Here is a 27,117-nt window from a genome sequence, read left to right as displayed (position 1 = left end):
CATCCTTGAGAAGTTATGCTATTCCTGATGTATTTCAATAGCATAATAGAAAAATAACCAAAACACTTCTGCATCTGTTTGTCTGTCTAGAGGCAAAGAAATGTGAATATTGTCACAGCTGACAACAAACACAGCTATCCTGCAGTAGTACAATATGGGACAAATCATTACAACTTAATGGCAACTTAATACACTCAATTAACTTTCCCTGTGAATGATCCAACCGCAAAATATGCCCACCACCTCTGTTTCAATCAGCCCTATGAGTGTTAACAGAAATTTGTTGCAATCAAATTCTCCAAGAAGAAAAACAACATTATAAATTATGTTGCACCCACCTGTAAATTCTGAAATGGCTGATGAGAAATGTACACATTAGTTGGAGAAAAGACTTGTGTGTTCTCTCAGTCTGAATTCTGGCTATGCATGTCACTCCTCTGCATTTAGATGGAGTTGCCTGATTTCTGCAGAGGAAGACTATGCAATTTCTTCTGTCCTAGCAGTTTAATAACATTCAGAGATCTGCTTCACTACAATTCTTTGTTAATAATCAAAATTGGAACATGCATTTCTCTTTCTTTCCCTCTGTCCTTCCTTGAGGTTGGAATTTCTGCTAATTAAAATCTGTTAATGGCTGTCTCCACTCTGAAAATTCCACATATTATACTCGGGGGGAGAAAGAATAACAAAAATACTGATATTTGCAAACTTATAATCTATTTAGTTTCAAAAGATAACCCTGAAAAGTTATTCCACCCCGTCAGGGAAATACCTAGTACAAGATTTTTGTCAAAGCTTAATTTTCTCTTGAGTGTTTCTAAAAATGTTTTATATGTAGTGTTCTTTGCCCTCTGTTAAGTGGCATTAATCCTCAAGAGCCTCAGGCTGTTGCCAACATGAACATCGGGTCTCAGTGCTAAAGCACCCAGAGCTGCTTAGGGGAAAGGCAGAAGAAATAGAACAAAATTTCAGAAAAAATAGTTTGAAACTCTCTTGGTTTTACATGCATTTGCCTTTGCATAAAGAATAACCATTAGCAACTTTCCCTGTCACTTCCTTACTGTTTAGAAAAGTCCTTGTCCTCAAAAAGGCTGTCTGATTTCTATCTTGCTCAGTTTATGTTGGGAGAATCTGTCTCCTTCTCCCAAACTTTAAGCACCATATAAACAAACTCTGTTATAGCCATTGAAGACTAATGAGTTTTACTGATGTTTGGAAGAGAAATGGTGAGAAAAGAGATGAGGACAAAACAAGAAAATGGGCAGTGGGAGCTGGTGAGAGGAATAACCTTTGAAGATTATTTGAAAAAAAAATGAGGAGGAACTAAAATTCAGTATGAATACTATAACTTGAGCATTAACAAGTTTCCATATTAAGCATGTCCAGGACTAAGGCATCAATTGCCTTCAGATTTTGACTTCAGGCCTCTATCCAGCAAAATCCAGCCTGAGTAGGATTATTGAACTCAACCTATGACAATGGGATTGGCTCATATGCTTAAATTTAAGTATGTACTTAAGTGCTTTGCTTGTTTCAGTCTATGATTGCATTCTAAGTGGCAAACTTCTATCAAGTTCAGGTGTGCAAGGGGATACCCATTGCTAATCATGCAGCAGGTTTTGTGGATCATGAAGCAGCTCTCTGCAGGACATCAGACTCCATGTTTTTCCATGTAGACAAACATTCTGAGTTCAACAACAGCCATTCAGACTTACATAATCAGGAGCTGCCAGTCTGCAGTTTACTTATTCCAAATTAATTCCTTAAAACTTCCTTCCAGTGGCTTTTACACTAATCATTGATATTATGGAATGTATCCATCATCACAATTTGGAGAACTGTAAGTTGTGATCCTCTGAAGCTTCACATTTCAAAACTTCCCTTCTAGAGAACAGAAATGTTATTAATTTATTTTTCTATGTCTGTCTCCACTCCTTTCATCCTAGATGATTTCAGTAGAGATCAAAAGTAGCCCAAATGACCTTGTTGTAAATATAAGTAGACCCTGAGCCTCACCAAAATGTTGTGCTGTTAGCTGTGTCCTTCAATAACCCATCAAATGTGTATCTAGTGGTAGAGGAAGAAGTATTCCAGCAGAGGCAAACCTTTATATGCCTTCCCTAGGAAGAAGGAAAGCAAGCATCCTAGTCAGTGTCCTTAAAAAGAATTTGCATGACCTGTGAATGGCCCACCTGGAGTCACCTCAGATCTCAGCCCTGCAGAAAAACAATTTTGAAATCTGTTCCAGAAATTTCCATCAGTCAGAAAAGCAGAAACCTCATTAGATCAAGGCAAAAGATAAAACTGGCAGACAGAACACTGAAGTTCAAACTCTTTATGAGGCTCAATCACAAGAGACCCATCTGATTTATAATTCTAGGGGTCATGTACTTACATTTAAGACACTGGCTTTTCTACACTAGACCTAGTCCTTAGATGGTGTAAAGGTGTGTGTTCATATCAACAGAGATCCCAGGGGGATATTTATGTGGTGAAAGATGGCTAAGAATTCCACTGCAGCTACCCAAAATCTGACCACACTTTATCAGGGTCAACATACAGCTGAAACAAACAGGAGGACATTTATCAACTATTGCATATCAAGCTGCTTACAACCAGATAGGCATCCTTTGACACAAAGCCATGATTTTTCTTTGTTTTTTTTTTTTTTTTTTATGGTGAAGTGGATTATAACAAATTATGTATATTCAGAGGTTATGTCTCATATTTGTGAAGTGCTGAGATTATTTGCACATGCATGCTCCTCAAATTAAGTTAATTTTAAAAGCCTTACAAATGTGTGTGTGCACATACACCCCTCCTTATGTTGTACACTTGTTTGTGAATAGAGTATTTTTTAAAAAAACCCAGCTTCTCTGAAATGTATGCACAATCTCTAAAAGATGCCATGGCCAGATGATAAATAGCGGCTAAATTATGAATTAGCAGAATGGCAGTAATAAATAGATCAAAGACCTCCCTATGCTAATATCCATATGAGTAATAAACCATGGTATTTCCTATCCTGTAATGCATGCCGTGGTTCTGATCCATAGGGTCTCACATTTTCTGCCTGCACACAGGCACGCAGAGGCTCACAGAGCAATGTGAAAGTCACAAGTCTCTAATGTAATTCATGCTCCAGTTGAGCAGCTGTGGGGGGTTTGCTAAAGGCAACGTGGCCAAGAAATTCCTGAGAGAATAAGAATGGTTGTTAACAGTTCTGAGAAAGTCTTCCTCTGGGTTATTATCCCATAGAGAGAGATAGTGGGGTTTGGCGGTCTTAACCAAACAAACAGCTCTGAGAAACTACACATATTCCCTCTGAGATTACAGCAAATGAAAAACAGAAAACCATCTTCTCTTAAAAGGGGTTTGAAGCATTCATGATACTGTCAGTGGAGTACTTGGACTTCTTCCTGCTTTGTGCATCAGGTCACAGTTTCCATACTCCCAAAGGAAACAGCATTGGCTGAGCAAGAGAAAGTCACATTTACTCCTTATTTTCAAAACTGGCCTTGTTGAACAGGGATGAGGCACAACCACATGTAATAACTGACAGCCACCAAAATACAATGCAGTAGCAACTCAAAATGGGCACTCCTGTTTAAATTACTTATACCTGGGACGCTGCTCACACACATCAAAGTAACTGAAAGAGAAGTTGCCTGAAAAATGTATTCTCTTAGAGCATTTTCCAACTCCTTGAGCTAACTGGAAAATCCAAGGTGGGATGCAGTTCTAGGCTACTGAAAATCAGAAACACAGTAAAAAGCTACCTGGCTAATGGCTTAAGATAATTTTAAGATTCAGAAGTGACAGCCTCCTTTCTCCTGATACTGCCTACTTACATTGCCCAAAGCAATACAGGTTAAACTCTCAAAGTAACACTTTTTTAATATACCTGGAGTACTGAGCAGGAACTATTTCCTCAACTGCCTTTCATACATTTTAAGCTGTATCCAAGCAAATCAAGTTAACAGGATAGATGGGGAGAAGAAAGATAGTTCTGTGACTAAGAAGCAAGGCTACAACTCAACTGCTGGTACTCCCACAGATTTCCCAGCTCAGTCTTCTGTACTCCTTCTGTCTCTGAAAAAATAACACCAGTAGAAATAGTTCTAATATCTAACCTCTAAGTTTTGTTGCATTATGTTTCTTAGTGTGCTGAGACAGTGTTTGGCACAATCAAGCACTGAAGTTCTTTACTGGTGCATTACTGTGGCTCTCTGTTTGCTGGTACAGAACATCCGAGCAGCCCCTGGGAGAACATTGGATAGCACCACTCATCTCTCTGATGCATTGTCATACGGTCCAGATGGCTGCAGTATGTAGGCAACTGGGAACCAAAGCAGCAGGAGAAGTACATCCTGCTGCAATTTCCTTCTGGTGCTGATCTTGATGCATTCAGAATTTAGATTAGTTTGTGTTTAGGAAGTCTACAGGCCAGGGTAGATGCATGCTGGAAAATTCCCTCCAGTGCAAAGTTAATTATGAGTTCCACGAGGCAATCTCTTGCAAGTGGGTCTGTTATTGAAGAAAAACTCAGAAGTCTATGTACTTTAGCAGATTAACTATTACTGTGATAAACAAACCTAGAGACAAATAGGAAACTAGACTTCTTCCATTTGGCAAATGCAATTTTATTTCTGGATTAGCTGTAAGAATTCAACATTTAAATATTCTAACATATATACCCTGCCACACACATTAATTGGCATACTGGAAGAATACTGCAAATAAAGAAAGTCAACATAAGTAAGCATCTGCATATAAGTACAGAGTTCTTAGGAATGTAATTGTTATTTTTATGTGCTGGAGAAAAGAAGAGCTCCCAAACCTTGAAAAGGCAAGACTTCAGTGAGAATTTGATATACCAATGAACTGTCTCTCAGTATAACAGTTGAGAAAAATCTAAACACAACATGAAAAACAGAACACAAACTGGCAGGTACAAGAAAGGAAAAAGGGCAATGACATTTCTTATGAGGTGTCTCTAAATATAATTACTAATTCTACAACTCTAATAACACTTAAAGTCAAACTGGTATTGAATTTATGGTCTTGAGGAATTTACTCAAACCTAAGGCACAGAGTCACCAAGAGCAGAAAGTTATACTTGGTGGCTTCCTGCACTGTTTAGTCACATACATAGGCTCACTGACAACAAAGTACAAAACAGCAGACTGTGAATCACCCAAATTTCCCACCCATGACTATATGAGGGAGGAATTTTTGCCAACAATACAAATACTCAGGATTATGGATGTCACCTCAAAACTGTGACATAAAAATGGACATTAGGAGAGCTACAAGAATATGAGAACAGAAGTTAACTTTACCATTTTCCCAGGAAAATCACTATCTAGGAAGTAAAAATATAATTCTTTTCACACCCAAACTGGCCTGTAAATGTGTATTCACAAGTGTTGCATGTGGGAACAGGCATCTATGTTCTATCTTCAATTGTCATTTTAGAGTCTATTTCCAGGAAAACTGAGAGATTATTTGCAAAATTTGGCCCCTCAAAATAGCAAAAAGAGATTGAGCGCTCACAGCCTGAACTGTGCTGGTCAGCAGTTCTTTTCAATCATCATGCAAAAAAAGTTTTGTACTATGTCTATACAATGATAATACATTATTCAAATTATCCTGAAGAATCTGATGTCTCTAGTTCAATTTACAGATCAGTCAATAAAGATACATTTCATGTGGTTATTGATTTCCTATTAATTTACTGAACAGCGGGTTTCTGCTGAGGAGAGATTGCATTTCAAGGGTTGTAGTCTTCTTTAAAAAAATGTCCTGTGAAGGGGGAAAAAAAGATAGTGAGAAATATGCTGTTATCTCTTGTGCAACCTTTAATCTTTCTAGTAAGCACAGTTTTTAAACTGGATCTTAGGTAGTTTTGATGTGTATTATAAGTAATAATGAGAAGACCCACATGCAACAATAAATGTACCTTGGTAGTTCTAGAGATCTATGACTGTACTTACAGTGATTACAGCCACAGAGAAACCATACAGAGTAAACTGAATTTCAGAGACAAGGATAATTTCAGAACAAACCCACTGTAAAGGTATATGACAAAATAACAGAGACAAACTTCACTGAAAACCAAACACTCATGAATACTTGTTTACAGGCACACTGTGAATAATCCAAATGGAAACTTGTTCTTTGGACAAGCCTTCACAAGCAAATAATTTGTAGTTGCTTATATACTTATGAACTCACAAAGCCACAGCAGTGGTCCACAGATAAGGAAAAAACCTTAGGCTAATCCTACTTGTTTAGACAGGGCCTATTTATTTAATAGTCTGGCAGGTGATAAACCAATTCTGCAGAGGATCTCTGAGGGACTTTATGAAGTAGAAACTAAATACTTGTATTTCAATAGCACAGGCATGGCAAAAGCCCAAAGAACACTCCAGCGCCAGCATGCCAACAACAAAAGCAAGGATGGCAAGCAATGCACAGGCAGGCACATGCTGAAAAAATAACACAGCCTCACAGTGGCCAGTCATGTTAAGCCAGGTGTGCAATTCACCAGGAGGAGCACTGCAGTGGCTACAGCTGCAGGAGATACCCTTGTCTGTACACAGGTGCACTGCCTTCAAAAACCTTTCTGTGTGTGTTGGGACTGACTGCTGATGAGGGAATGGTAGGGCTACATATGCAAGATATGAAAACAAAAATAACAGTGACAGTTATTTCCTTGCCCATTAATCCCATTAGTTTATGTGCATGTATTAAACAAAGTTTCACATCAACCTACAGTTGGTGTTATCCAGTAAAACTGATTTATGGCAACTAATACTCCAGTATTCTGCATAGAACAAGAGTCCAGATTAACAGAGACTACAAAACCTTGCTCTGCCATTTTACTTGGTAGTAAGGATATCTTCAAATCTCCTTCAAACTTGAAAACATGGGTCTTGCTTTTGAAGCCGTTTGTCCAAACCAAAGCAAGTTGTATAAACTAGATACCTCTATCACACTTGTAGCTGTAGATTCTTCTGTTTCACACCTATGCTGATTATTTTAAAACAAGGATTCTGTGAGCATTGCCAAGACACCCAAATCCCTTAATCTCTCCTGAAAATGTTACATAAGATTGCTTAGACAAGAACAATAACTAATTGTTATTAGTTATTAGTAATTAGAACTAATTAGAATTAATAACTAATTGTTATTAGTTAGCAATCTAATTAAAAAAAAAAAAAAACAAAAATAAAAACAAAACCAAACCATACAATAGAATTAAATGTCTGGTTATGATGCAGAATGTTTAGAGGGATTTGTTTCTCTAAATTATGATCTATGGGAATATAGCAAATGATTCAGACTGAAGTTAAGTGTCACTTCTAAAAAAAAACAAATCCCAAATCCTCAAACTTTAAAGTATGAGTGTGTAGTCACGTACAACCAATTCTGAGAAACACAGTTTTGCAGTCTGGGAACCACTGCTGTAATGCATGACAGCTACTTATAATTATCAAATTAGCAACCATGTAAAGCAGGAGGTTATATAGTCCATAAGAAGGAGATACTTGAAAAATATATGACAAAAAAAAGCAAACTGGCTATTGTTACTCAGCTTTTAATCACCAGAGAAAAAAAGCTTATGCACTTACATTTCATCATCATATTCTTTTGGAGGTGATGCTGCAATGACTAAGTCAATCCAATCCTGAAAAAGAAAAGCAGATTCAAACATCTGCTGTTAAATACTGCTTTTAGAAGTGTCCAGTGGAGCACCATGGAATGTCAGACAGAGAATCTGAGAGGTACTCTATTCCTGGAAAACCACAGGGAGAAGGACTAAGGTCTGTATTAAAAAGTTCTATAGGAAGACCATTTAAAAATTGAGCTGTGATTTCTATATTGAAATTAAAGAAAACTCTACTGTTGCAACAACATTTTTTAAAAAAAAGGTATTCTAAGGATCATGCTGTATTGGTCCTCTGAGAAATGAGAGCTGTTCTTGCTGTGGAAACACTCTAGCTGAAGGGCAATGTTGCCTGTACATCAAGAAATCAAGGATAAGCTATTATCAGAAAAATCCAATCAACTTGCAAGTAATTTTCAATATCAAAGAGTGATTTTACATATAAAGGTACTATAAACACTCAGAATGTAATGTGTTTAAATACCAATCTTGACATGTGGCTGGAGGCCATGAAATTTGCCAGTAAATTACACACATGGTTTTCAGAGATGCTACATACCAGCATCTTCTGCAGATTTTAGCTTATTTTGGCAGTACCTGACATACCCTCTACTCTTGATGTTTGTAACCTTGTTTGTGTGTATGTGACAATGTTATGATGGAAAAGTAACTCTCATATGAGCTCTGTAGATAGTATTCCAGGTTACTTACCCCACCCATGTTCCAAGCTTTTGCTAGAGTTGCCTGTGCTTCTGCCAGCTTGCTGTCAATTAGTATCTTGCCATTTACAGCCAGTATTTCATCTCCTTTCACTATGCCTCCTGGGGAAAAGATAAATGTGTCAAATACCAATAAGCAAAACAAAATTCTAGGAGCCTTTTCTGTGCCATATTTGTGCAGTAGTGACTAAAATGAAAAGTGTTCTCACTGGATGTGAAGGTCTGCACTAAAAACGGTAAGAAGCTTGCTACAGGCAAACACAAAAGGAATTTTTAAGTATGGCAAAGCCATTATTGATCATGACCAGTAAGAAACTAGTTCAATATGATTTTCTACAGTTTGCCTGTTTGGGTAATCCAGCTGTACAGCTTACAAATTGTGACTGACTGCAGAATGTTACTACTATGCCCCAACCCTGGGGAAGTGTTCAAAGCCAGGTTGAATGGGGCTTTTGAGCAACCTGGTCTAGGGTAAGGTGTCCCGGCCCATGGCAGGGACTTGGAATTACATGTTCTGTAAGGTCTCTCCCAACCCCAAAATTTCCACGATTCTACAAAAATGGCAAAAATTAATTAAATTCCTGAAGGAATAAAATAGCATTTGTCAAGGGTTTGCATGGTGGTCATTTCTTTGCAGGTGTATGTGTAGTGTTTGTTCCTTAGAACTGATTTTGACTTGCCAATCTGGAATGAAGCACAACCAGTGAACTGGAACTGGATTTGAAGAGGATGATGAGGACAGCATTTGTTATGAGAGATCCTAAAAAGAGTGAAAGAAAGAGCACTAGGGAGATCAAATAACTGAAATGTTTTCACAGCAATATTTTCACTTGAATTAAGGTGCAGGCAGGGACAAGGACAGTAGACAGTGTAAGGGAATATTTCCCTCTCTGTTGACCTGGTCATCACAAGAGCTCTCAAGAAAAGGATGGCAGATATTTCCCACCAGGTGCAGAGCCCAGATGTGTTGAGCTTGTTCTTGTGCCTTTGAGACCTAAGCTTCAGAGGCTCTGGGTGTTAGTTAGGTTTTAGTTGGGTTTTTAACAGCCAGCTGCTTAACTAGACAAATTACTATTTATAGTAGCATAAAGAACAAAACTAAGCAGCGTAGTGTAGCTATGGTCAAGAAATTGCTTTGTGTGTTGGAAGTATTATAAATGTCATTGGAAATTGTGAAATAATGGAAAACACATTCCTTGATTAAAGAATACAACGGAGAATCAGGTACTGGTTTTTACAAATTTTACCTGATGATTAATTTTAACAGCACATGAGGGCTGCCCTTGTACTTGAGACAGAACTTGTGTCCTTGGGCAATCTAAGTGAGCCTTTCAGTACCAGGCTATGAAATCAGCCAACCATTCTCAGCCAGTGTAAGGAAACACCTTGCAGCAGCATTCAGATTCCCCATTGTTGCTCACCATGTTTGTCCGCAGCACCATCCTCATAGATGGCAGACACAACTATCTTTCCAATTGGAGAATCAATTCCTCCCTCGACTGCAAGGTCCAATGATCCTTCCTATGAAAAAAAAAGTTCTAGTTCAGAAAATTATTTTAATTTTTGCCATTTAAAGGAGCTTAATCTTTCCTTCTTCCCAGTAAATAAAATGCTTACATGAACCTTTTAAATATCAACCAACCAACATAGTAATTACCTTTTTTATTCGTAATAGCCGTACATCTTTTCCCATAATCTGGTCTGGGGTAAACTGTGAAAAATATATAATGATTAATCATTTCCAGTTTAAAACCACAAAACAATTAGGATGATCTATGTAATTTCTGGGGGAAAAGGGATCTTCCTCCCCTCTAAAGTAGTGTAAGAGGAAGATCAGAACACCACACCACCTTTTCCTGTAAGAACATTCGTATTCAACATGACTAGAAAAGAAAAATACACAAGACCCAGAAAAGCAACAAGCAAGAATCTTACCTACTCCCAGCCCTCAAATTCAAGGATTTGGCTTTTTTCCAGAGTATTTAATATTAAACAGTGAGGCATATTTAAATTCTGTCCTTACCATTGAATACGGATCAAAATCTTCCACATACTTCTGGAAGCCCTGAGAATAAAATTATATTTAATTGCAAAAACAGCAACTCACTCACACAACACACAAATTCCATCTTAATTATTAGTGAGAGAACACATAATTCTGTAAACTATGAAAGAAGACAGAAAATGAAGAAAAGCCCAGCAAGACAGCAAAGAGTCCATCCTGACAGTCAGAAGACATTTCAAAACCTCATGAGAGATCAATAATTTGAGTTGGTCATACCATGGAGCATTTCTGAGAAAGAGTTTAACACCTGTCAGCTCCACAATTCCTCTCTATGTCTGACAGATCAGAAACAAATGTTGAAAGCACCATAGGCAGGTGCTTTCCCATACTCTTTGGAACAATATTTTTTGGGGTTATCAACATGGTAACAGGTAAAAATGACAGGCTCCAATTCACCTGTCAGCACCACCACTCCACGCTGTATGGGGTTTAGGATTTTTTTTCAGCCCCCGTCTCTCTCTCTTGATGTGGAGTTTCAGGGAGTTGGCTCCATACCACAGGCAAGTACAAGACAACAATTTGCAGGACAACAATATGATTTTGGTTTCATATGGTTCTGTGGAGCACTTAAAAGTTTGTCAGGGAATGTCTGGAGTGCAGAGGATGATACTGCAGTTAGGCACAGCAATATTTTTAAGCTTTTAGAGGACCCACAAAACGTAGTGCTTAACCCTTGTCAGACCAAGACTGCAGGGAAAAGCTGGAGTTACCTTTTCTGCAAGGATGGTATTCCTGCACCAGCAGTCAGGATGGTGTTTCAGTGCAGTTTCTAGAGGAGGATTAGTAGCTACTGGGTGAGACTGTATGGCCAATGTTGGGGATTTATGAAAGCTCTGCACTTACACTGCATGCTAAAGGACTTCAGAACTTCAGAAAATCTTTACTAAGGCACCTAGCTCCCAATCTTGTGGCCTCAAGCTGCAATAACCTGGTGACAGGGGAACACAGAACCACACAATCTTTGGCAGACACAGCAGGCAAACCAATACCTTACACAGACCAGTGGTTCAGTGTGTCATCAAACTTGATATGTTCATTATTGCCCTCTTTTCTATTGTATCCATTTGACAACAAAGACTATTTCACTGTCAGACTCACCTGAGCCTTTTTCCACTTGTAAACTAAATACACAGGTTAAGATTCCTGTGGTGTATTTAAGGGCTGGCTGTTGAATGGCAAAGATGCAGCAGAAAATACTAATTCTTCCTCTGCTATACTCTTTATCACCTCTTATGGTTGCCTAATTTTGATGAGACTAGAACCCAGAAACTTCTGTGTTCTGATCTCACCCATAACAGTACTGCTTTACATTAAGTTTGTTACACTGCATTACACTTGTTAACCAGATACATGGGAATTTTATCACAGATATCAACAATGGCAGAATTTCAGCCTGGGGAAAAAACTTCCATCAATTATTCATTAATTTACAAAATGTATTAATATAATTAACCATTTAATTAAAACTGTAAGAGACGCATTTTACAATGAAAGCTACCTAAACAATTTACACTTTGAATAACTGAATTAGTACTGCCTTTTGGATTCATGGCTAAAGTAGATATGGGTTTGGAGCAAGTAATTTAGATAAAGGAACTCCAATCTCAGCCAAGTCACTAAGTCATTATGTAATCTAAAGGAAGTCAGTGAACTCTTTGTCCCAGGTTGTCCTTACGAAAAACAGATGTTGCCCTTGAAGGAAGTTTCCCTGGGAAAATCATCCTTAAACAGGAAAAAACAAAACTCCACAAAAACAAACACACAAAATAATAATAATAAAAAATCACTGAAACAATCTGCAAGCAAAAGTCATAGAAACACAGAATATCCTGAGTGGGAAGGAACCCACAAGGATCACCAAGTCCAACTCCTGGCCCTGCACAGAATGACACTATGCACCTGAGGGCACAGTCCAAACACTTCTTGAGCTGTCAGGGCTGCCTCTGGGAGCCTCTTCCAGTGCCCAACCACTCTGTGGCTGAAAAACCATTTCCTAATATTCAACCTAAACTGTTTTCCCCTTGGGTTCATATCAGTATGTAGCAGAGACATGATCTGGATCCAATAATGTACAAATATTGCTAAACAGAAAGAAGACATGCACTGAACTGTAATAAATCTTCCCTGAAATGGACAGCACAAGTTCACAGATCAGAGAGTGCACTGCATATCCAAGCAGGGACTAATGAACCAAGGAGCACCAAGTGGAAAACAAAGTCCCAAGCCTACCCTCCCACCACTCAGGATGTTTCAGGTGAAAGAGTTAAGAGCATTCAAATCCCTTCTTGACTTACAAAAACATTCAGGATACTGAGCATAAATTGAAAATGGAACAGTAAAATATTTGATTGCACTGGAACAACTCTTTGTCTGGACTTCCAGGTGAAAGCTGAAGTTTCTATTTAAAGAAAAAACAACCTCCAAAATACAAGCACTTATACTAATGATGCTGCTTTGCTGGTTTCTAACAACAATGGTCAAGAGCAATTGAGACCAGAAATAACAACAAACCACAAACAAACAAACAAACCACAAGCAACAACGACAAATAATTGAAAGAGAAACTCATGACCATAAAAAAACCAAACTTATAAAAAAACACCTCTTTTAAGAACACAATTGTTATATATTCAGAACATACTAGCATTTACTGGCAAATAAATAATCTCAAAGCTGGATCTTTTAAAGTCAATTTTCCCTTCTCAATATAGATTGAAACTGATTAAAAGAATAAAAAATTAATATTAATCTTAATATTTACCACTCAAAATCTCACACTGTGAGCTCACTACTGTGTGCCAACTTTTAATATAACGTCAATGTATCTAACTTAGCTGGCACTACCAAAGGGGTTTTGTACATAAACTGGAACATTTTACAGCAGCAGAGAAATTTAACATAAAGTTCACTTCTTCAAGGAGCCATCTATTGAACTACCAGCCAACCAAAGATGAAGATATGAAAACCTCATCATTATGACAGAGGAAAGCAGCAGAAGCAAAACTGCAGCATGAAAATCCTACACAATACAGGAAGGCTGAATGAACAGGGCTTTCCACCACCAGTTCCTCTGATTTCCTACCAGTAACTCTGTTATGATGATTTGTTAATCTGATAAAGTGTTTTATCACTGTTGCAGCTGAACACTAAAAGAAACAAGGAAATATTGTGAATATCACTATCACATCAGTTATCAGTGTTCAGCTATCTTAAAGGTAACATTTAGCCATATAGGTAGTTACAGATGGTTCAGCCTGAAGGATTTATTCACATTTTTCTTCTGCCTAGACTAGCAGGAGCCACAGGCACACACTTAAAGTTTACAAAGACAAGCAGTTCTCATGCACTAGGACTGTCTTGCATCTTCTGTTTTAGAAACTGAGCAACAGAATTAGAAAAGAAAGTTTTAAATCTGTGATAAGTCAAACAAGAAGTACCACACAAAACATGGAAAATATTATTTTACTTGTTTTTTGTTAGATCTAAATGATGAATTGTAAACCACCATTCTTTTAAACATCTCTTGTGGCTGCAAAAGAAAGAAAATCACCAAACCAGGTGTTAACTTTTTGCTTAAATAATTATCACCTACTCATAAATTATCTTACTGCTTATTTTGCTCTCCTAGGGACTGAATCACACTTGGACTTGTTAGTGTTGTTCCCTGTATAATTTCAAAATGAAAGAACACACAGAGTGAAATAGTACTGAATGCAAAGTGGAAAGAATTCTAGAGAAACTAGATAAATAATGCACATTTCCATACACAAATGAAATGGGCAAACCCCTATATTATTATAAAAAACACTACTGACTGTTCCCCAGCCTCCACTCAAAACCTTGCAACAAATCAGGTACCTTATTTGAGTCTTCTGAACCAAGAAAAATGTTCTACAGACTGAACTCTGGCATTTTTCTTTTCAAACTCAATTCACTTTAAAACCAATTACTATGCAACACTTTTACTAATATTCCTCTCAGTGTCCTATAGTCCTACCATTAACTGGAAAAAATATTTTCCAGAGTTGTTAAAATGTGATTTGTGTTTAATTAATACAAACTGTAAGTTTTTGTGTTGGAGGACTGATGAGCAAGTTTGGAAAGATTTTTCAGAAATCTCTTTAGAACCTCTCTAAAAAAAAAAAAAAATCTACACAGATTGTTTTGGTATGACTATAAACAATACTAACTGAAATTTCCAATCCTCTCCTACCTTGTCACCTGGTATCTAAGCACCTGTCTTGACTTCAGTCCTGCAGAACTAGCCTTCAAATCTTGCAAATTAGAGGAAAGCTTAAATATTATTTTTTTTCCCTTCAGAAATTCTTCATCCAGCTGCAAATGAATAAGGGAGGAAAAATCTTTTATAGCAGCAAGTGCAGCAGAGCCTTGTAACTCAAACAACAGGATATTTTTGATAGATAGGAGAGCAGAGACTTATGTTCCTGGTGGTTTTGTATCTATGACAATCTCACCACTAAATCATAACAATCCCCTCATTTTCTCTGAGCCAAAATGTAATTGGCTTTGCCATGAGTGTATTCCAGTTCATTCTAGTACAGCTCACACTGATTTTGATTCAGGGCAACCCTCAGCATTCAAGGCCACACTTAAGGTTTAAGCATCTCCCATAATTTCCCTATCTATAAGTGTTAAAAGACCTGGTAATTCTGACCTGAATTTAATTAATAAGATTACTTAAGTCACAACAGAGACTATCTGGCCCAGCTATCTTCCAGGTAACAGGAAAATTTTATCCATACTTGGATGCCCATTTTATTCTTAAGTGCATGCCTTTTCATCTTTACTAGTCAATTGCTTGAATATAGGCCAAATGGATTAGCTGCTTGTATTAAATAAATCCATCAACCTCAGTTTCTTGAGCTTGGTACTCAGGAAATTGAAATTCAGGTAAAAACAAGGTAGAAAAAGTGGTGTGCATTATGTCAAATTAAGACACAAAAGCCAGAGTTCCATAAGTTGTGTAAAATCTAGGAAGATGAGAAACCAGACAGCAAAAGGTGTGTTTGTCTTTGGTGATACTCTCCTCCACTAAGAGAAGTGGAACTGGTCCTGTATCTGAACAATGAACTTCAACACAAATGCACAAACCCACACATACCAACCAACCAAACTTCACTCCCCTTTTACATATAATCTAATTATAATTCTTACACACTTCTGGAGACAGGCAGGCACTGTCTTGTTTGGTTTGTCATACACTGGCCTTTTCTTTTTTTTTAACTAACAGGAGTATCTCCCTCTTCAATATCCATGCAGGTTTTACTTCACATGCCCCCTGTGACTTCATTGCAATGAGGATGAATAAATACCCTTTACTGCAGTAAGTCATCAATGGAAGTAAGAGGTTTAAGGTCTACCAAACCAATTTATAGAATGATCTTTCTCTCAAAGTCTTACCAGAATGCTGTTCCCACAAAAATTTTGATCTTCCAACTAATATAAGGCAGTTTGGGAAGGAAGATGATTAAATCTGAAAGATTTTAGCAGACTTGTGATTTGGAAAATGTGCATGCATGCATAACAAATCATAAGACATTTCCCATGGAGGTGGATCTTGTTGCCAGTTTCTTAAACTAATTGTAGCTAGTCAGTAAAAAAAACAAGTGCCTTTTAAAATTGGTACTAAGACTGTTTGATCACACATAAAGAAATTATTCATTTTAGAAACAAATTCACATATATACACTTTTTCAAGAGCTAGATGATGTTAACTGCATATTATGACTTCGTTGGTTCTTCTCCTGAGGGATTTCATATTACTTAGAGATGTTAAATTACTGAACACTATCAAAATGAGAGCTCCAGCTGAAGGCAACATCTCCACTGGAGGGATCTGAATTTATTTTTAGCTCATGTGCCTGCCTTCTCTTAAGCAACTTATTAAAACTGCTTCCAATTACCATTCAATTCATTTATAATGTAGAAGCTTCAAGATGACTCTGGCTGTGTGGAAAGTGGTTACTAAGCATCACTTAAATTTGTTCAGAGTGTAACAGAGGAAAATAAAGAAACAATAGTATCTAAATTATTAAAGTGAAAAATGACAAATCCATCATATTTTATTGAAACACAGCTAGGAATATTGTGCACATAATTTACTGCCAGAAATGGCATTTATATAAAATAAATACAACACACATTTGATGGGTTTTCTGTCACTTACTGTCTTACAAATGCATATATACACATATCCACACACATGCATGCAACAAACACAGAACTTTGACGCAAACAGCTTAAGTCATGATGACCCTCAAGAATAAACACTACTAACTAGTTCACCAGCTATTTTAGGTGAATTTCAAGGACTGTCAGCTTGGAGTTATTACCTGTCTGAGCAATATTTCTCCTTTTTTTTCTCAGTAAGCCTTGGCTCGCTTCCCTCATAAACTATGATTCCCAAGGATGCTGCATGCTTGGTCCTAAAATGCTTAGCCTATGACTTTCCCCTTCACTTGCATTTGAAACAGAAATGGAAAAGAAATAAGAAAAAGAAGCTGATTGTGAGTGAATTTTGCAGTAATACTGCAAGACTACTATATTAGAGTCTAATATAATGACACACTTTTTTCCCTCTGGAAATTAAAAAATACAATTAAATTACACATATATGATGAATTATATAATAAGGCATATATCTTCAAGTATGTTCATGACTGTTTAAAAAGGAAAAAGGAAATTGACTTGATTTTTATTATTTAATTTCTGGTGAATTAGGAATTTATAAAAATAAAACCTAGCATCTGAATAAATGAGAAATAAGATACAGGAATTCTAGGGCTTTACACTATGCTGGAATTGTGCACCCAGCATGTCATGTTTTATTTGTCAATAAAAGTGGCTTTTTCACCTTGAAAAAAATGGAAAAATACTGGTTTGTACTTACCATTATTGACTGCTTGAAAATATACAGGAATTTTAGTTAGCAGGAAATGGGACAAAGATTGATTCTTTCAGGACATCTCAAAGAAAAACATCAAAACCAAACCACAACAGCACTGGAGCACTCAGAAAAAGGATATTAAAAGGCTTACCAGGGCCTCTGATTTGATTGTTGGCCTGACCACGAAGTTTGGGTCAGGATGCAGCATAACTGGTTTAGAGACTATTGGTACCCCTGGATGACGCTGGGTAGGTGGACTTGGAGCAAGTTGCTATGGAGTTAATTTAAGAAAATTACAGTTTACAACCTAATTTGTGCAAATCCATCATTTCACCAAGACTCCTCAATTCAAATGGTTTATCATAATGAATTTAATGACATTAATACAAAACAGAGCTGACAGAATTATTTTAACTAAGGCTTACAAAGTAAACAAACCAAAATACAATTTCTCTTATATCCAAGTAGTAGCTTTTCACCTAAATTCTGGCTTCACCAGCAAGATTATGGAAAAATGTCAGCCCTGCTTTTGGCATTTTTCCCATAAAGGCAACAAACTGAATGAGAAGTTAGAGGAAAAAAACCAAAACTGCTAAAGTTGAGTGTAAGAACACAGTGAACCCAAAACAAGATTTTAACTAATCCATGGATAAATAAATCTTTTAAGATTAAATTCAGCAGGGCTGTAGCAAACAGCTTTCCATAAGGAATTTAAAGTTAAATAATCTTGATTTAACTGCAAGGGTTTGTTAGGTTAATACCCTGCCCTTGACTCCACAAAGTAGAGATACCCAGAGGCATCTGAGACCTCATAATTTAGCATGCCCTAGTCCAATCCTACACCTCTCACTCAGCCAAAACTCCCACTGACATCAAGCACAGTTTTATTCAAGAAAAGAGTTCAAAACTGAGCTCTGTGGATTCAGTTTCTGACTTGACCTCAGCAACTCTTGGGACACTTTTCCCAATGTTTCTCATAGGAAATGTGATGTATTCCAGAGATCGCTCTTATAGTACAAGCTGTAACCTCTGATATTATTTATCTGCTTCCAGCAAATTAATTAAGCCACTTTGTTTTTTTGTCTGGGTTTTTTTTGTGCCTGCGTGTGTGTTTTTTCCCTTGTTGGCTTTTTTTTCTTAAATATCTTTCCACCATCCTTTTTTTTCCTTAAATATTTTCTTTAAAAGTTTGAATCAGTTATTTGAAAGTCCCTGTTGATATCTCTCAATTGATGCCGTTCTATTCTGCAAAAATACATAGTATCATTGAGCATTCTGAACTTAGAAGCATCAGAATCAACAGATTCACAGATACCAATTTGTTAAGCTGCACTGGAACTGGATGATTTGTCCTGGAGTTGCACAATTTTGCAACAGATTTTTCTAGAGTGCAGAGTCAATGTCTGATCATTCTGACTCAAATTCAGTGCAAAGAGATATCAAACAAATGGTGGTTCCGAGATGAAACTTGCATCTTAACTCTCATTATATTTAAAAGATAGTCTATTAACCTATTTTTGCCTTGATAGAAGAAAAAAACACATGTGCTGTGACATACAGACATTCACAACATGCAAATATTGACTGCATTTTGCTAATCTGTTGAAATACAAAATCCATCGACCATTAGGAGTCACTTCCACTACTTGTGCTTTCAGCACAGCAACTGATCATTCCAATATGTGCTGAATTTTAAATTAATTATCCCTGCAGAGTGAAACCCTTGGCAATTCCTTGTCATTAGCACTACATGGGAAGTTCATGAAACTACAGCCATGATAAACAGCTCGTGACATACCAGAGGGTTGCTTGACACAGGGGACGCTTTGCCAACGTGGGAGGTGTTTCTTACAACCTAAACAGCAACACACTTAGTACTGGGTTCATAAAAAGTGTAAAGCTAATAATAATTTTTTTTTCAGAAACAGACAGTTTATACCAGATATTTTAACAGCTAGTTCTCAAGAATGTCTCTGACAGGATTTTATTCCTTTTGTCAGATTTTGTTCAAGCTGAACTGGAAATAAAAAAGGGAGCAATGTAGAGAAGATGTATCAGCTTGAGTAATATTAGAAAAATAAACTTATGGGACAACTACAGTTGTCTTATTTTTTTGGCTTTAGCAGGCATAAACATGAGATCTTTAATCCACAGCTACACAAATGCACTACTTTTGCTTATCTGTGGGGTTAAAAACTGACTTTGTAAAAGGTAGCAAGAATAAATTGTCAAGATTTGGATTTTTGTTCCATTTCTGAAATGGCATCAGATATACTGAATTATCTATTTATAAACAAAGCAGCTTTGGCTCAATTAATTTTACTGAGAGCCTAGTCATTTCCTCATATACAGTAATTATATCCAGTGAAAACAGACATTAATTTCAAAGACTAGGCAATTTGTTGTTATCTAACATATTTTTCTTAATTATGAATTTATTTTCTCTAACATAGCTTGCAGTGACAAACTGCCAGAAACAAGATATTAGATTATATTGGTTTGGGGACAAATAAGTATGGTAGTTTCTATATTACTCCTTCTATCTGAATAGTCTTTGCTCTCTTTAGAAGGGTATACTTCTCCTCTCAACACAAGTATTTTGTACACTTATGTTGTTTCATGCCATTTTTATTGTGCAAATAACTTGGGAAGCCTGCTATCCATAAGAACATATGATATTTCCATTTCAGTAGATCTAGCACATTCTTGGCACTTCCAATGTATGAACCACATAGATCAAGCACTATCAGAGGTCCACGTAAGTTTACAAGAGATTCATGGGTCACATCAGGGCAATTATTCACAGAAAGAAAATCTTTCCACCAAAAGGGACAAATTTGCATATCCTTCCCCACCCAAGGAGAATCATGTAAATACAAAGACTGTTTGGTAAACATGCAGAACCCCCAAAACCCAACAGTGCAGTCAGACAACCCATGCAGAAAACTGTGTAGGAAAGAAGTGACCATATGGGATCTTCTTCTGCTGCTTGAAACAAGTAAGGAGCTTTTGCCAAAAGAACAAGTACATGATTCTCACTACAGTTCTTAGCAAAGGGAATTATGATGAGTCAGCTGCCATTTCTTTCTTAAAGAGAGATTTGGCACAAGATTTCTTTTATTTGATCGTCTTTTGGACTCACAGTGCAATAAGGAGAAAGTCAATGTTTTCTCAGAGTGCAAAAAGGCAAACCAGGTTACCAGCTCTTGCTTTTTTGTTTTACACAGTTTTGACCTTTTAAAAGTTTGACCTTTTGACTTTAAGACAGTTTACTTTATCCACTCTTTTCACCTAACAAAGCAATTTGATGACACATCTACAGCACTTCTACAAGTAATTTTCACCACAGGGATACTTTTCTCAAATTTAACAATGAATGAAATTTGCTGCTGTCAATAGATTTTAATCACTCAAGTCCAAATAATCTTTTTTTTTTTTTTTTTTTAACTGATACATTCTGCCTAGGGCATCTGCAGGTAATAGGGCTACAAGGTATGTAAGCAGTAGAGCAAACTCCTCCTGATTTATATTTAAAAAATATTAAAATGAAACTATCTCTGGACTGCATTCTGAAAAACCACTCCATTCCCTCTTTTAACATTGCAAGGGGCAGAAGGGTAGGTCCAGTGGACAAAGATGGTGATGGATCAGGAGGCACGCAGGGGAGTGGTAAAGGAACATGCATCCAAACAGATCCCGAGGTCACCTGGGAAGCTGGTGTTACCACCAGGGCTGGACCTCGTGGAGCATTTGAAGCAGGAGATGGATGAGCTGGTGGCGCTGGGGTGACAGTGTGGGGCGGCGGCGGTGGTGGCGGTGGCGGCGCACGCTGTTTGGGTTTGTCAACTTCATCCAAGTTTATGTCATCCAGATCTGTGGTGTGCAGCTGCAGGCCGCCCGCAAAGCGCCGCATCGAGGGGGCAGAGGGAGAGGCCGAAGGGCGGCCGCTCGCCGGCTACGGGCGACAGAACAGAAACCTGCCTCAACACTTTGAGAAACGGGCAGCCCTGGAGCACCGCTCAGCCTGACCGCTCCTCCACAGGTGATGCTCCTTCCTCTCTCAGCCCCTAAACTATTAGGCTAGCCCAGAGATATGAGACCTTGAGGGGAGGAACATCAGGAGATGGGCAAAGGTTCAAAAGAGGCTCTCACCCTGATGTGGTTGTCCAGCTTCTTTATTCCATGAGATCCAGGGGGAAAGAGGGCGAACAGGAAGGGTTAGGGGCTTATCTAGGCTCTGGACAGGGAGGGCTTCTCTGGCTTTCCATCAACCCCATTGGGGCAGGAAGGACGGGACACTCTTATCTGATCAGAGTCACGGGGGTCCTGGAAATGGGGAAAAGCATAGCCCGAGCGCACTGTAGCACACAGGAAGATGTTTGCTTCTCCCACACATAACATACACAAATGTTTTCTCTGAAAGCCCTTCCAAAAGCACTCTTTGTGATTCCAGTTTAAAAAGAAGAAAACAGCAGTGGTGTGACAGCAGCCATAGAGGTAAGGGAGTCGACAAAAGAAACCCCACAAAACTCCAATGGCATAAATTTTTCACAAGGCAAAATCACAGGACAAAGCAAGATAATACAACTTTTGCCTCTCTGGCTCTTATGAGGAGGAGCAAGAATTACTCCCCACAAAGGTGATTATTTTAAGGAAAATAATCAAAGACAGGCCTTGAGATTCTATGTTGTTAAAAAAGGGAAAGGAGTTAAAGTTGTGTAAACATAACCACACATTAGTACAAGGAAGGAAACTAAACTTAAGCAGCTATCAAAACAAAAATTTATTGCACTATTAAATTCAGAACCTCAAGGGGCTTGAGGTCTTATAATTTATGTTAATCCACACCAATCTATTGGGGCACTAAACAACTTCAGAGTTTGAATGCAATGAGCAGCTCATCCAAAAAAAATAAGGATGTGTGTGAGAAAGGCATTTATATCTGCTGTTAGAGTTGCTAACATTGCTTTTATCAGTGATCCAACTGGTGTATTTGAGCAAACTCAGTTATTTTGCTATTTTGTAGACTCAACTGAGAAAACCTTACATAGATAAGCTGTCTGACAGACACATTCATCTTACTCTAATATGGCAACACTTCCCTCAAGTGGGTAACACTTTTCACATTCTCCTTATCTAACATGCTCACCTCTTTGTGCTGAAAAAATTGCTATTTCTTTGACAGAGGTTGAGATCTTGGATGCTCTTGTTCCCAAGAAACAGTTCCAACCTGTAGAACCTGAATATCTTTCAGCTGCATTTACTCCTAAGGAGCTCTCAGGTTTTGTGGTTTACATGTTTTAACAGCTTGTGTAGAAAAAATCGTACCAGAGCAATTATATATAACATAATGGATTTTTTTTTGTAGAAAAATCATAGTATGGCAATTATATATAACATAATGAAAAATTGATGGAGCAAACACAATACAAAGTGCTGGTCTCAAATCCAGGTAGAGTTCTGAAAATACAACAGTGTTTGTAATCTGTAATGTTCCTTCTTACTTTACAAAGGGGGACAAAATTCTAGCAGAACACAAATTGCCAAGTTTGGGTAGTGAGAGAAAACCTCTGCATAATCATTCCACTACAAATGTACTGAAAAATGCCATGGATCTGAGCCTAGGGCCATGAGGCACAAAAAACCAGCTGCTTTTTTCAGAGCTGTTCCATGCTGACCTGAAGGAAAATCATGTGAGAGTGTTCCCCAAGGCCCCTTTTGTGGTTGCAGTTTCTCGGGGACCCCATGGGAGCTCAGTAGATTGCAGTGTTCCTCTTGGAAGTGGCTTTCCTTGGAAGACAGCCAGAGAAACAGGATGGTGGGAAAGCCTCACCCTAGGTCTAGAACCATCAGGCTCTAAGGAACAATCACTTTCTGCAGCTCCCCTGATTAAAGGGGACTACTTAAAGCACAAGCCCAAACCCTGTCCCTTGTGAGTTTCATATCTTTTTGTAATTTTCTTATCCTGTTCCTTTATTTCACACAGTACAAGGAAGCTTCCTTGTTCCGTACATCAATGATGTTTTTATATTCACATGATACTAATAAATATATATGGATTTAGCTTTTTTACTGGCATCATGTCCCACCTAGCCCAAATATTTCATGAAACAAGAAAACTGTTATTTTAGTGGTGATAATAGAGTTAAAAAGGAAAATATACAATCAATTCATTAAAATAATGTCTAAATTTTTATAAAATATAGGAAAATAAAATTCTATAGACTGTAAGTCATCAGTTACTGACTTTTTTCTTCCTATTTGAGGAAGGACTGAGGGGAAAAGACAAAGATTTTTTTTCACTGGTAAAACCTGTTGCTTTTAGGACACAATTTCAGTTATTTAGAGATCATGCAATATATGGAAAAGCTAGAGCTTTACCTCAGGAGACTCATTCTCCACAGAGGAGATCTGCTCTAACCGTGTTTGACAAAGTCTTTCCACCCAGTGCTGCACCTTTTCTGATTCTTCCAGGTCTTCTCGTTCTGTCTCAGATACCTTGACCATAACATTGGTGCATTAGAAAAGGTTACAGGTATGGTCATAATGCAAATGTACTTCAAAATTATGAAACATCACCTAAAATAGGTTTAAAAATAATAATACTACTTTTAAGGATTTCCTATTTTGCTGTTTTTCAGTAAATTCATCACTACACATGGACACAACTGCAGAGATATCCTCATTTGGGCACAAGCTGAGTAGAAATAAGCAAATGTGGCAACAGAATTTTGCAGTAAAACAGTTTTTTAAAATTTAATTATATTAGAATAATTAAATAAGTTACCTGCTAAAATAATTCCACTAAAAATCCATCTAATTTTCTTTCAATATACCTTTGAACTTGATCGATCACAACATACCTCTTGCACAAGACGATTTATTTTCAATTGTTTTTCTTTCTCCAGCATTCCTTCTTTCTCCTTGGCAAGTTTTTGCTCAAACTCCATTTCCTTTTTATTTTTCTTCTGTTCACAAAAACTATCGCTTTTTGACTTCTTTCTTTCTTTCCCTTTCTGGGAAGGTTTTGTAACAAAAACTTTTACATCAGCTAAAACCACCACAACCTTCAATCTTGGTACATGAGTGTCTGCCTTGAAAAATTAATTACAATCTATGCAAGAATGGGGATGGTTTTTTAAAAGAAAATCCAAAGTCCATCTACCCAATTTGCAGGAAATTCAAACTTTTTGGAGGGCTTGTGCCCCCTAACATAAGCTGGATAAAATCAGAGAATTCAACTTTTTTGTTCCTCTGCAAAGTTTCAACTTTAGGCCACACAGGCCCACTACAAAACTCTGAATATTCAGACAGTTTTAGCTGGGTCTTGATTTGCCATCTCTCTGTTTTGGCATATATAGATATAAATATATACATATATATACATATATATATATATAAAGACTGATTGCTTTCAGGTGACAGATGCTCATGTATAGGTAGATGTGTATAGTCCATGCATAAAACAGCTTCATGCATATGCCCTAAAATCAGCATAGCATTGCATCCCCTAATAAAACTGGAATAAAGAATTATAAAGGAAAGGTTTAGATCAGTTCAGAAATTGAGTTCCTGCTTCCAAGAAGGAACACTGCATCACAAAGACCATGTAGCTCCTATAAGCACTGGATAAAATCTACTCAGAGTTAAATAATACAGCATGAGGTGACTCTACAATTTTAGAGGTAGGATACAAAGAGAAAAGCTACATAATCTTTTAGAAGCCACTGTTCCTGTTGTCTTCAAAACACCCATTTCTCCTTAATTCTACTTTAGTGACGTCACATTTCTGCTACCCTTTCACATTGTACAGGTAGGACTTAATTCATTTTGGAAACGCCATGTTCTCCTTTTATATATGAAAAGTAAAACAGAGGAGCAGGTGGCCACTTATTGACAATTATTGCCATAGCCAGAAAGGCTGTGCTTTAGGTTTTATTTTGTTTCTCTCATCATCAGCTATCGACTTTTCTTGCTTTGAATTCCCAAAACCACCACGAACTGCTTCACATTAAATAGCATTATTTGTCTTCCTTTCACCTTTTGCATGTTAATATTGATAAAAAAACTTGGAAAACAGACATTTTCCCTGGCAGCTACAGAAGCCAATTCCCCCAGTCAAGGAGTTAATGGGAACTTTGTACTGCTGAGCTCAGTGGGATGTGGTCTATTGCTTCATGGTTACATGGTGGTGAGGGGAGCAGGAGGAAAAGGAACCCCAAAAACATCAGAGATTAAGCTTAACTAAAAAAAAAATCTAGCTTTTCACAATAATGCTTTTACATAAACCTAATTCTGTGGTCTATTTTGTTCAGGGCTAATTCGTTTTTACCTTAACAACAATTACCAATATCATCCTCTTAAAAATTCAAAGATACATTTAGTACTGTCTGCTAGATGTAGCATCAGGCAGGTCAACTTGCTAGATATCAACATTTGAAGGATTACTGAATTCAAAGGCACAAAAAGCAGTAGACAAGCCAAAGTCTTCTAGAACATGAACATACATCTGACTGTCTTAGCTGCACTCACAGCATTCAGATACAACAGGATGATTCATCCTTTCCTACAATTTTCCCCATGGATTCAGTTTAATTCCTATTATAGACATTTTTAGTACAGAGTAAAATATTGTTTTTAAAGCAAACAAAAAAATCATTAGCAATAGGGAGTAGGAAAAAAATTCATCACAGCAAAAAGCAAATGATTGAAAATAAAATCTTTTCAAACTTCCAGTGCACACAGTGTGGTAAAGTTCAACAGGAATTTTGTTAACATCATTAGAATATGAAGAGGTATTTTGGCAGTCTCTAAACTATAGTTGTCAACAGAAACACCAAATATTACCCTCTTTGTGTGAAGAATTTCCACAGCATGCATTTATAATTTTCAGATAAAAATCCTAACTGCCCTGGTTTTCACACAGGTTACAGATCCTTGCTGATTTTGTACTAGCAGTACAAAAAGGTATTGGAATGCACCATCTTCTCCTGTTCTCTTTTAAGGGGAATAGGTACATGCTGGGCACACAAAGGTCAAAGTAATAGTTCTAAACAGTGACACAAATACTTCATCTGTCAGAAACAACCCTGACCTCCTTTGAAACATTGAGCTCTTGCCAGATACACTCATAAAATATTCATGGCACTTTTACCACAGTTAATTACCAAAAACCTCACCACGAAAGCACACAACACAACAGCAATGCCTCTATAATACGGCTAATATACATTGCAAGAAAGAAAGAGAAGGAAACAACAGTAAGTATAAAATATTACTCAAAACTCTCATAAATTGAAATTGCAATACTTCAGCAGCATCTCTGGGGACACAGAATTATTCTATCAGCTTAAAGATTGTTATTTTTTTTTTTTTTTTTTGCTCTTATGTGCATGACTAAAAGCCTTTTGCCTTCAGCACTCCTCCAGGGAGATTTGCAAAAGTATAACTGCATAATTTTTGTGTCTACTGTTTTTATACACACATGATTCTGAGGATTTCAGGAGAACATGAAGACATGCCTTGCCCACCTGTAATAAACACCTGCAATGTATTGTTATACAATTCCCTCTGCACATGGCAGAATGCAGAGCCTGAAGGACTCAAAAAGACAAAGTCCTAGACACACATATCCCAAAGGCATCTTCATTTGTGCACACGTTAAAAGAAGGAACATTCGAGTATATAGAATGTTTAACAACAGCAGAGAAGAAGGAAAATGAGGAATTCAAATTCAAACACGCACACAGCAAAC

General features: G+C 37.3%; 1 protein-coding gene across 1 annotated transcript in view; it reads right to left on the bottom strand.

Moving 5' to 3' along the window:
• Positions 1-5,778: 5,778 nt before the first annotated feature.
• USH1C (USH1 protein network component harmonin) overlaps positions 5,779-27,117 on the bottom strand; it is a 45,181-nt gene continuing 23,842 nt past the window's right edge. Inside the window, exons 16-23 of the mRNA XM_077784272.1 lie at positions 24,227-24,379; positions 10,415-10,456; positions 10,049-10,102; positions 9,813-9,912; positions 8,384-8,493; positions 7,638-7,693; positions 6,515-6,670; positions 5,779-5,805 (exon numbers count right to left, since the gene is read on the bottom strand). Of these exons, the coding sequence (XP_077640398.1) occupies positions 6,571-6,670; positions 7,638-7,693; positions 8,384-8,493; positions 9,813-9,912; positions 10,049-10,102; positions 10,415-10,456; positions 24,227-24,379 (615 nt within the window). The 3' untranslated portion in view covers positions 5,779-5,805; positions 6,515-6,570. The remainder of the gene's footprint in view (positions 5,806-6,514; positions 6,671-7,637; positions 7,694-8,383; positions 8,494-9,812; positions 9,913-10,048; positions 10,103-10,414; positions 10,457-24,226; positions 24,380-27,117) is intronic.

Source organism: Lonchura striata, chromosome 6 (assembly GCF_046129695.1).
Source record: "Lonchura striata isolate bLonStr1 chromosome 6, bLonStr1.mat, whole genome shotgun sequence".
In the NCBI taxonomy this organism is placed as follows: domain Eukaryota; kingdom Metazoa; phylum Chordata; class Aves; order Passeriformes; family Estrildidae; genus Lonchura; species Lonchura striata.
The sequence above is the reverse complement of the archived record's forward strand: the minus strand, read 5'-3'. Positions and strand labels throughout refer to the sequence as shown.